Source organism: Pseudopodoces humilis, chromosome 17 (genome assembly GCF_049639895.1).
Source record: "Pseudopodoces humilis isolate 2021_Gansu_Grassland_sample_001 chromosome 17, ASM4963989v1, whole genome shotgun sequence".
Taxonomy (NCBI): domain Eukaryota; kingdom Metazoa; phylum Chordata; class Aves; order Passeriformes; family Paridae; genus Pseudopodoces; species Pseudopodoces humilis.
In genome coordinates, this window is record NC_142216.1 from 4111853 (window position 1) to 4123587 (window position 11735).

At 41.8% G+C, this 11735-nt stretch overlaps 1 protein-coding gene across 8 annotated transcripts in view; it reads left to right on the top strand.

The window, feature by feature from the left end:
* Positions 1 to 6531, top strand: part of EBF1 (EBF transcription factor 1) — a 266950-nt gene extending 260419 nt beyond the window's left edge. For 4 of the 8 annotated variants that reach the window (XM_014253227.2, XM_005523621.3, XM_088063518.1 and 1 more), the window contains exon 16: positions 4194 to 6531. In XM_014253227.2, the coding sequence (XP_014108702.1) occupies positions 4194 to 4225 (32 nt within the window). In that variant the 3' untranslated portion in view covers positions 4226 to 6531. Of the gene's footprint in view, positions 1 to 66; positions 150 to 4193 lie in introns of those variants that run through there. The other 4 variants (XM_088063514.1, XM_088063515.1, XM_088063516.1 and 1 more) reach the window with 1 other exon arrangement.
* The last annotated feature ends 5204 nt before the right edge of the window (positions 6532 to 11735 follow it).

The window sequence follows — 11735 nt, forward strand, 5'->3', positions numbered from 1 at the left end:
TCAGCTTACTAATACCGTCCTTTTTCTTTCTTTCCTCTCTTATTCCCTGTTGTCGTCCTTTATCAGACCAGTCTTTTGTGGACTCTAGCAAGTACTCCACTGCAGGGTCTCTCCAGGGGCTGGCCTTCTCCTGAAGTACGTCACTCAATCTTCCCTTCCTTTTTGTCCTTTGTCATAGTACACTTGTGCAGAAATCCTACTGAGAGCAATAGACCGTTACAGAGCTTGGCACAAACCTTCCCTTTCATAAACAGGAGGTGCATTACAAACTAACAGCAGCGTTTTCCACTTTAGCTCACACCAGGGCAAACATTAGTTTCCACTGATTAATGTACTCCTGCGCCAATTAATTCCACAAATGGCGCAGGGCCTCTTGGAAAGCCTATTGAACTGCTGGTATCAGGGGGCTGCTCCTTTTCTGCATCCCTTCCCCTCCCATCACAAGTTCTCCAGCATTAGTAGCTAAATCCATTTGAAGGATGGGTGCAGGTGAGGCAGACAAAAGCCTGTCAAACTGAGGGTGCTGCAAAGCCCAGCACTGCCCATCTCCTTGTTGGGCTGAGTGTGTTTTACAGCACTGAGCCCGAAGCTCCCCGTGTGATCCCCTCACTGCACATCACTCTGCTGAGAGAGGCATTTTCACGCTCGCTTAGATCCAGGGGTTTCCTTAAGCAGATGCAGCCAGCTGCCTCCAGCTGCCAGAGGTGGGAAATATTTCATGGTGTGCACTGTGCTTCCTCCAGACCTGAGATTTGTTTCCTTTCCATGAGCCTGTGCAAATTATCCAAAGGGCATCGAGTGGGGAATAAAATCCATCCTTTTTTAAGCCAGGTTCAGAAGGAGACGTGCAGAGCAGGATGGTTGCACAAACTCCATGTGTCACTCAGCCTCTGGAGAGAGGAGCACTGGGCTTGAGGACAAAATGCTGATATCACCATCAGTGGCCAAAAAAAATCTATATGCAAGCAGAATGGAAGCAATTCATTCATAAAAGCTTGGATCTATTGTGCCTGAAGGAAAGCATTGTCCTCAGTGCATGTTATACTGGTGAACTGGGAGGAGGAATCCTTCAAGGTGCACACATACACAGAAAAGCTGTGCAGAAACTGTAAATTTACTAGGAACTAATAAGCAGAATTTGGGTACCTTCAGTTAGGGCTTTTTAGAATACAAACTGTGTCAGGAATACGAGAAAACAAAATTTTCAGGTGAACCACAGCATTTAGGATATTTGTTTTTGAACATTTAAAAGAATTGGAAATGCTGACATGCTTGAAGTTTTAAAGGCAACAGCTAATAATATTTCCCATGTGAAATAAAAAAAGAAAAAGCACTTTTGAACACATCAATGTTTTTTTCCTGTCTTCACCTTGTCCCATCTTGTTGTTTGGATGGAGAGAAAAAACAAGTAACAGGAGAATGCTTTTTCAGGCACTCTTTCTCCTTTCCCAAGACACAGAATTCCATGTACTCAGTTATGAAAAGCAATTATGGAATGAGCAGAGAGCACTGGACACAACTGGAGCGGTCTGATTGCCTCCTCATTATGTCATCTCCACATCTGCAATGCCCAGAAACCACACAGATCTGAGCCTTTCCCCTAATTTTTGTTTAGCAATTTAGTTTTCATAATAGGAATGAAACACCAAGAGATGGTTCATTTCTAGGTCATCACTGAACTTCTTGGTGAGTTAAAGAACCTTTAACTTTAAAGAACAGCCTTTGGTCCTGTGCCTCCTGACGCCACCTGAGGCTTGTAATAATCACTCAGAGATGCACTGCATGTTGTGCCTTAATGCTTAAATAAACAACCATGTATAAGGAGGCTGTCTTATCTCTCTTGGGCTTCTGGATACATCAGAAAACAATCAAGCTTCCCTTATGTAGCTTAGATATCAGCAGAACTCACTAAAACAGCAGCCAGGCTTATCTGTTGTTCTCTTTGCCATGCAATTTTGCAAAACCCCTAATACATTATTTCTGTAATTTGCTGGCAGCAAATACAAATTAGTATATGATAGAAGAAATAAAGGCCATTGGTGGGAGCTTTTCTATTCTCTGCCCTCCCTTTTTGGAGATGGTGTGATCTCATACCTACAGTGTTTCCCACTGATATCTCTGTTTTCAGGATCAATAGCAGGCTACAGCTGGGAGAATTTGCATGACTAGATGTAGCACTTATGGAATAAAAGTGGAGTGATCTAAATGAAGACTTGGAAAGAATGGAAATATCAAAGCTTTTAGGCAGAAAAGATATCATTTGCCTTGTAATTTAATTCAGAATTTCAGAGCTCTTCAAAAACAATAATGCTTTGAAAAAGGATCTAAGATCTGCCTGTGCCATTTGTTTCCAACAGCAAAAGGTACATGGCTGATCTGTAACCACAGGGAAATGTCTAAATCATGAAGGGAGGAATTGCAATTATCTCCCCTTCTTTTGGGCTCCTACCCAGGGTAGACAGCTTTCCTGTCCCAAGAGACACAGTTCTTGACCAATTATTGGTGAAATTGATTTGCTTCTGATGAATCTTTCAGACTGAGTGTTGGAATAATATCTTGATATTTTCTGAAGAAGATACTTTTTCTAAAGGAAAGCAACACCTTGTCCTAAAGTGTCCTCTATGCTTCTCACCTATGTGTCTTCCTGTAGGACTTAAAGCAACTTAACTCCTTTTTGTATCCCTTTTATCCTCACTCTCAGCTGCTTGAAGAACCCTTATGTGGGGGGACACAATCAGTGCAGTGATTCCACATGATAAATTCCAATAATTGAAATGCTGTTGCAGTGTGCCACCTCTGAGGGTGGCCTGTTGCAAACATGTTGGATGTGTTTTGCATTCTCTCCTTCTCCCCTCATTTTATTTCATTTAATCAGTGCAGTTTACTCGAGCTGTTCTCCCCTTGCTGATTAGACTTGTAATTCTTGCACATATGGTGGTGTTTGTGGAGAAAACATTTCCCTCCTCTTCCCCTCCAACCCCAAATCTGTGAGTCTTTTACTTTGGCTCTGTTCTTATCAAATAATTGCAGCTGTAATTAAAGCACAATGAATCAGCACCAGTCATGGGGTTGAGTTCTTCCTTAAGAAATTACATGTCCAGATGTCTGGAATGGCAGGCAGCATTTAAATCATGTGCCTGGGAAGTGCCACCAACCTGAAGGCGAATCTGTTTTCTACTTTTTGGCAAATAACTGTACAAATGGCATTTTAGACACGTTATTTTTACAGTTTCCATCACAAGCTTCCATGACTACCCCTTGTAATGATGTGCCTGCTCACACTGTGTCACAGGGACACTTGGGATGTCTGATCTGAGTCCCCTGTAAATAGAGAGAGATCGAGCTGGAGGTCAACTTATGTGCAAAACTGTCCCTGTTGGCTTTTCATAAATGTCTGTCTGCTAAGAGAGGTGGTGGTTTCATAGAAAATCAGGTAGGAAGCATAATAAAGATGCTGATGATTCAGCTTAGCCAGCAAAAGAGAAAACATCCTAAATTAACATTCTTCTATGACTCACTTGATGTAGTTGGTGGTGTCTGCTACAAGTGGAATAAGAAAGATGCTGGCCTGCTAACCCGGGAGTTAAACACATGTTTCAATTTCAGAACTGGATTTGAGAGTTTAAGTCCTTTTCTGAGCACCTGGAAATGCCTGCATAAGTCCCAGGGGTGAACAGTGACCTTTGTGGGGACTGGCACAGGTGATGACCCGTGCCAGGGGACACTGAAGGGCCACTCCTCCAGGGCCAGGCCAGTGCTGGCCTGTGCGACTCCAGCTGCTCTCCCTCCTTGCTGCTTTGCTTCTAAAAGAGTAACAGAATGTGTGGCTCGAGTCAGAGCCTCCTCAGCATTTGGGGGCTTTGAAACTAAAAGCAGAAAAATAAGTTGGGGTCTGATACTGATATTGAGGAAGAATACTGATTTCTACAAGATTTTCTACAAGAAAATCAGTAATTTTAGCAAAGTCACTTGGAATTTGAATAATTTTCCAGTCAGAAGGAAACTTCTTGTGATTATTGTGTACATACACTATTCTGAGTGATATATATAAAGTTAACTCAAAGTACCTCTGACTACATTCCTAGTAGATGTTTAAAGCTCTGAGGATTTTAAAAGTTGCTTAATAATGCAGAAAATTAACTTTTTTTCTCTCTCTCTCTCTCCCACCCTCCCCTCCCCTTTCCTTCCAACAGCTATATCTGGCATGATTGTTCCCCCCATGTGAAAGAATTGCCTTGAAGAATTTTATTAATGAAGAGGTTGAATTCTGCTTCAGAGAGAATCTGATACAAGTCCCAGAGTGGAACTTTTTACTCAGGCCTTTTTAAAAATAAAAAAGAAATAAAGAAGGATCTTACAATAACTGCAGATTTTTAAACGAAACAAAAATCACCATCCTTGCAAATACTGAAATTAACAATCCATAATTGCAAGGTGTTGATTCGAGTTGTCCATCCCAAATACCTGGGAGATATATTTATTGTATGTTGATAAAAAATCCACTTTTTTTTTTTTTTTTCCAGGGGGTGGGGGCTTGCTTTTATTTCCTTCTGGTTTTTTGTGTTTTGTTTTGGTTTTTTTTTAAGGCTTGATTTAACTCAATACCATTTGTCTTTTATAAATCAGACAATTACACAAGGGACACTAGAGATGGAACTCCACATTTTTAATTTATGAATTTATTTTTTTTTTTTAAAGCTGTGTAAAGAAGAATAAAGTGGTGTCATTTGCATACAAGTCTGTTTGGGACAGAATAGAAGTGCCAGTTAGTTTTTGGTAGAAGAATTATGGCCATTTAATCAAGGGTCGGCTCATATATGTTGGTTATCCAGTGGTGACTTGCTGATAGGTTGCATTTTTAATGTTCTGATTAAACAGATATCACTCCCTAGAAAGCTGATATTTTTGGATTATGAGGGCAGGGTGAGGTGTGGGATTAGTAACCTCTGTCTTTAAATCAGGCTGAAAAATGGTGTAGATAATACAACAGAAAAAATTAATCCCAGAACGCCAGGTTGGAAGGGGACCTCAAGGTCCAACTTTTCTTGTCAAAAAGCTGGTGGAGGGGAAGGGAAGGATGGAAATATCAGAAATGTTTCCTCTGGAGGTGCAAACCCAATAGATGCAATGCCAGACCTGCAGGAGGAGGTGAGCACCCCTCTCTTTTTGGGTGATATCTCAGACCCTCCAAGCTCCCCCTTCCCCAAGAGCCTCACCTGGGCTCTGCCCTTTGGGTTTGGCGTGGGGGGCACAGACTGGGCCATCCCTGGGGGGTTTCCAGCTGGCCCCTCTCCCCCTGAGAACCCTCCTGGTTCTGCTGGGGCTCCGTGGGGCAGCCCCAGGTGAGGTTTGCACCCTCCCCACCCAAAATCTCTCCTGGCCCAAGCTCCCACTGGCATCGCTCCTGTATCAGTCGACCCTCCCAGTTCGTACCAGGCTCTATCCAGGACAGGGATCTGCTTTTGAGTAGGGAAACCTGAGTTTGGGGGTGGGTTTCAAATCAAAACCATAGCTTCTGTTCTACCACGAAAAATTTTGCTATCATTATCTGGGAAGTGTTCTTAAAAATTATTAGTCAAAGAGGCAGCAAAGCTCTGAAGATGCATTACCTGATATTTTTTCTTTGCTGTTGTGTTTTGTATGTAGTTATAAATACTGTAGATTTTTTGTGATTTTTTGCCAAAGTTGTTGTTCTATTTATACATTTTAATGTCTTAAGACAGTTTTTCAATATCACAAAAAAAAAAAAAAAAAGAATTTTACTGCATATTTTGCAAAAAGAGCTCACTACCTTTAGCTTGCACATACTTGCAAATTAATTAAAGAAAAAAAAAGCTTTTCGTTTCTGTTTTTTGTTTGTTTGTTTTACGGGGGATTTTGTAAAATATCCATATAAATAATGTATTTATCTTTGGAATTTGTACATTGCTTTTTGTCCCCTACAAGTTTATTTTATTGTGTATGTTTGCTATGTGAAAAGTGCTGATTTGTTTGGTCATTCACCGTTGTATTAGCTGTTTAAATGTGATTTTAATACATTTCATTTATAGGGTTGGTTTTTTTTAGTATTGTTTAAAACCATGCTTCCATTTTTTTTTTAATTTCCACCCAAAAGCCATTGTCTATTTTTGTATTATTTGTAAGTTAAGAAGTTTTTTCCAATATATGGCAAAAAGTAGCATATTATTCTTGTAGCATTTAGTTATGTAGATTTAAAAAAAAATGTATCCTTTGCTTTTGAGGCTTAACAAAAACTAATGCTGTTTTACTCTATTAATATGCATGGGATTTCTCCTCTTTGGAGTGACGCATTTTTGTGCATTAAATATGGGGAGAAACTTCATAGAACTCAATGAAAATACTTTCTTTCTTAAGTCTGCTTGTATATTTCTCTGTCTTTCACATAAATATAAACCAGCAGATTGGATGCCTTAACAATGCAAATCATATTCATTTCACTTGTACATTGTACTGTGCACCAGAACTGTCAATCATCACTAACATTCTAAGAAAAAAAAAAAAAAAAAGGAATTGAAAAGCACAAAAGAACTGTTTTGTTACCTTAAAACAATATAACTTTTTTCTAGTCGAGCAAGAAATCATTTACAACGATGCTGCAACTGTGCATGCTTCCTGTATGAATTTTGCAATGGTTTTCACTAGAATGTCACAGTGTGATCTTTGGGGGGAAAGGGAAAGAAAAACAGGATTTTTTTTTTTTTTTCATGGTGAGAAAATAAAAGAAGAGAAAACTGGAAAAAAAAAATGTGAGAGACATCAGTTTATTGCTTCTCTGTATTCCAAGTGATTATTCTAATTCACATAATAAGCAACAGCACGACAATGTAATCAAATTTAAAGCCATATTTTGTCCAGTGACACCGTCGATTACTCTTGTAGAGCTCCACTCAGTCCTAGCAGTTCTGACACCACTTTAGCCACATTTGTAGTCTACTCCAGTGTCCAAAGAGCCTTTGACAATGTGCATCATTCCTTTCTTTTGCAGCTATTTATCGTGATCTGATGAATGGGAATTTATTCAAAATCTCCCCCGCACCACCCTTTGTCTTTTACAAAGTAAAAGATGCAGCTGTTTACAGAATATGGCTTTAAGTGGAAACATTCAGATTTCAGTTTTAACAAGGTGAAGCTTCACAATGACTGGATTGCATAAAGTAATGCCTATTTCCTCACAGTTGTACTAGGATGCAGCTAAAATGAAGTCATCTCTGAAACTACTAACCTTTCACCTTCTTATCTAAATCTTTTTGAATAGACACACACACTGTACAGTTCTATTGTTAGAGAAACTAACTACTGTAGAGATTGTTATAATTTTTTTGCAGAAATTCAAGCTGTAAAAACTTTTCAACTTTCACAATATTTAATTAAAGTTACTTCCTGTCTGTGAATACAGCTCCTAGTTGTGTGTTTATTTTTCTGCCTCTGCTAGTCAGCAGATGAGAAAAAAAAAATACAGAAGCCAGAGGCTACTGAATTGTCTTCCTGAAATTAAGGAGAGACAGAAATTCATGGAATTACACAGTTAAATGTGGTGAATGCTGGTGCACTGAAATGCCTTTCCCTCTGTCTCTAATGGATTTCAAAGGATCCACACTCAGAATGCTGAATGTTCATCTTGTTAATCTCATTATTTCCATTGTTTAAGCCTATTCTTTGCCCAAAGGACAAACGTATTTTTTCTAGGGGATTTCAGGGGCATATCTGGATTTAGGTGTCCAGTGACTGTTCAAGGCCAGCTCCAAGAACTGCATCTGCCTGTGCTGAGCTCCTTGACCATGAAGGAGGCTCCTACAAAAGTTTTCATTCCTCTGCCCTTCCTAAATGACAAATCCATCAGCTGCTGGATTGGTTCCTGTTCATTTTGTTTCACTCTGTCCCCCTCTGGCAGGAGAGGACAGGAGGAATTTTACTGGTGGCATATGGAGGGTGCCACAATGGAACTTAATTTCTCTGGTATACAGAGAAAATACCAGACCTAATGCAAGGCTCCAAGGAAGGAATAGGGATGCTGGGTGTTTCAGTTTAAGTTAAAATTTACTTTAAGAAAATGAAGTTGCTAAAACATAAGCATCTGGAAGTGTCTTCTTGCAATGTGAAGTGTTGGGTATCTCAAATGTGAGCAGATCCACTCCAGTAGTTGTTAGAGAAAGGAGAGATGTTGGCAAAGTCAGACCCCAAATGTGTTTATTCTGTCAGCACAAGAGATCTGTTTTTTTTCTGTCTGAGATAATTCTCCTGGTTCTCTTTCAAATGGTGTGAATATTGGCAGCTCTCACTGCAGCTGAGGGCTCTGTGAGTGCTCAACTCACTACAAAGATGCTGGGTCAGTGTGTCTGCAAAGCTGGCTGAGGGATTAAATTCAGGATGTAGTATAACCTATAATAGGTGCAGCAGAACAAGAGCTCTGCTTCAGCCTTTTGGATCCAGAGACAATGGATTTGCTTGAAATTTAAACTTAATTTGTTTCAATCACATTTAACAAGGAAGGGTGGTTAGGATGGCAGGAGGCTGCAAAGCTCAGATGTTGGGGAGTCTGCTGGGCAGCCCCAGTGGTGTCCTGACTGTCCCAGCTGAGCTCAGCTGGGGGGCAGGACTGCAACAGAGGGCAAATGGCTTTTCTGATGCCAGAAGAAAACTCTCTGAAGCCCAAAGCATGAGGAGCAGGTGCAGGGTGCCCATCCAGGTGTGGCTGAGTGGGACACGTGGCCCACAATGGGCCCTGTGCTCAAAGGGAGGGGACTGTCATCTGTCATCACAAAAACATGACATAAGGTGTATAATGACACTGCTTACTGCTACCCCCTAACCTTGTGGCTTTCATTTTTTTAGCCACTGAAGAAGTAATTTTTACTGAATGGTCTGCCCCTGACAGTGGGATTGGCTGTAATTTTGTGTGGGTATGTCTCTAATTTTTTTATTGAAGGAACCTTGGCAAGATGAGGTGCCTTCACTCTTAGCTCCCTGGCCTTGTCTGTGTGTCTGCTTATTCCCTTTAGAGTCTCTCCAGGCTCTTGCCACAGCTGTGTTGTGTAATCATTTATGTAACTCTCCTTAGCACCACAGCCCCTGTATCTTCTGTCATTGCATGAGGCAGCTGAAGACACATTTGGTGTTATTCACTTGATTTCCTGAGCTCCTTCCTGTTTACTGCCCCTTGCTCCCCAGTCCTCTCGCAAATACTCGCATTGTGCTGCTGTGCTACAGACGAGTTGCAGCCTCCCACAGCATCCCTGGCCCCCAGCTCAGCTCCAGACTCCCTCAATTCCACAGGACAGAAGTTTTGGGAAGTGCTTTAGCAAAAACCACATTCCCCATCCACAGCTACATTACAGAAGCATCACTTGCTACTCACTTCTCCCTTCACAGACACAATTATCATTGCACTAATAAAAATGTGCAAATCCTAACAGTGAACATTTCAAGCCCACAAAATACAAAAAGGTCACATCTCAGAGGTGCTGAGCACCTGACACTGAGTTCCTTGAGGCTCTTGGCCAGCTGGTCACTGCCTCCTTTTCCACCCACCAGCTGTACTCACTCCTTCCTGGCCTTTGCCACCTCCTGCCTGCCCCAGCACCATTGTCTCAATGAAACAATGACTGATTTGGGCCCCATTTGACATCTCTCTTTCCTTTACTTCCCAGCAGGTGCTGGCTCTGGCATCCCTTTCCCCCAGCATCTAAAGCTGACATTTCAGTAGCAGAGGTCAGGTCAATATTTTAGATAAATAAGTAATAGTTCCAACTCCACAGCCCTCTTCACTCATCCTCCCCTTGGTGCCCTTGAGGACAGAGCTGGACCAGAGCTTATGGCACTGCTCCAACGTGATTGGCAGGCCATGAGAAAGAGCACAGATCTTAGAAAACTTTAATAAATTAATTCCAGGACACAAATGCCAGTGACTACCCAGGTTGCAGCAAAACAGACCAGACCTTAGCACAGGGGGCACAAAAATGCAGAAGTGTTTGTGCCCCTGCATGTGTTCAGGTGGGAAGCAAGGCCCAAGGTGACCTTGGTCATAAAAACTGACTTTTCTGCAGAGTCTAGAGGAAAAGGGAGCACAAAAACTTCATTTCCATTCCGTGCCATACCTGTCAGGGTGTTGGTAGCTGGATTCTTTTTCCCCAGGACTGAAACTGATGAGACAGAGGCTGTTTTCTTTTGTTTGGGCTTGGTTGTTTATTCTTTCCTTATCCATATTACAGATACACAGAGCACAAGGAGCTCCACACACTAAGATAGAGGGGTGCAAAATGGCTAATGAAGAATCCCTTCACAGTTTTCTATGTCTATTTGTCCAGTAATCAAATTGGGTTATTTTTTTTAGTGACCAAGTGAGTTATTTTTCTTAGTGACCCAATGACCTGACACTTGTGTGCTGCACTGGGGATTTCTTTGTCCAATCCTTCATTATTACCCAAAAACCCTTAGAAAAAGAAGATGAAGAAGGAAGAAGGAGAAAGGGACAACACCCTAAATCCTCCATATTATCTTTTATTTTCTAATATAGTTTAAACCCTAAACTCTGACTTTCTCACCCAGTGACTTAAGAAAACTCTATTTAACTCACACATTCACATTCCCAGTTTCTCTACTTAACTTTAAAAGCTGTCTCCATGGTGTTGTGCCAAACTCAGCACTCTCTTGGGTGTCAGAGGCAGGCACCACAGATAAGGACCTATTTTCTGTGCTTCTGACCCCAACACAGACCCACACTGTGCCCCCCAGCCCTGCCAGGGAGGGCTCTGCTCACCCAGCCTGCCCCAGGCACTGCCTCGCTCCCCCACCTCGCCACCATTAACTTTGCCTTCAACCTCTGCTGCATCATTGCCTTCTCCTGAGGGTTCCCTATTTATGTAGAGGGGAAAATGCTGTTGCTGGGACTGGAAATATTTTGTTACCTTTTTCTGCTTAAGTGCGAGGCATTTTTATCTGTGATCTCTGGAGACTTATGCTACAGTGGGACTGATTTTATCCACTTACTCAATGCACTTTAGTTCAATAATGATTACAGAACTTCTACATAATATATTAGGTATAGCTGATTTCCCAGGGTTTGTAGCCCTCCATCTCCCCAAGCATTTAAAAAGGAATCTCTCTGTGATAGGGATGTTATGAATGATACACTCCTCGACAGTCATGATGTAAAAGTAATAGCAGCAGTGGGCCAGGAAGGCTGAGGCAGGCACTCAGCTGGAAAATGCCAGAGCCTGTGGATAATGCAAGCCAAGAGCAATGACTTGCTTTGTTCATTTTATCACTGCTCCTTGGTGCATCAGCAGCACTTGCAATCTAGTTCAGGCAACACAAGCCAGATTCCCAAACTCTCTCTCCATCACCTTAACACCGTCTGAGGGTTTTGGCAATTCACTGGCTGCAGGGCTGGGTTGACCTGGTCTCTCTCACTCACCCTCACTCTGTTTTTAACCACAAGTTGAGCTCATTTTCAGCTTGCTCATCTGTGGGTTTAGCAGCCATGAGTGGCCCTGTCTCAGCCAGCACTGCCAGCCCTGAGGGATTGCAGAAAGCCTGTACATTTGTTTTCTTCAGCAGCAGAAGTGTTTGTGGTCACGGCCTCGTGCACACCTGAGGTTACACCGTGTGCCCAGACCTGGTCCTCAGCTGAGAGACTTTCTAGGTTTATTTCTCCATCACAGGAATTGCAAGGCTTCTCCATTCTCTGCTATCCCAGGTGATAATAATCCTCTGCA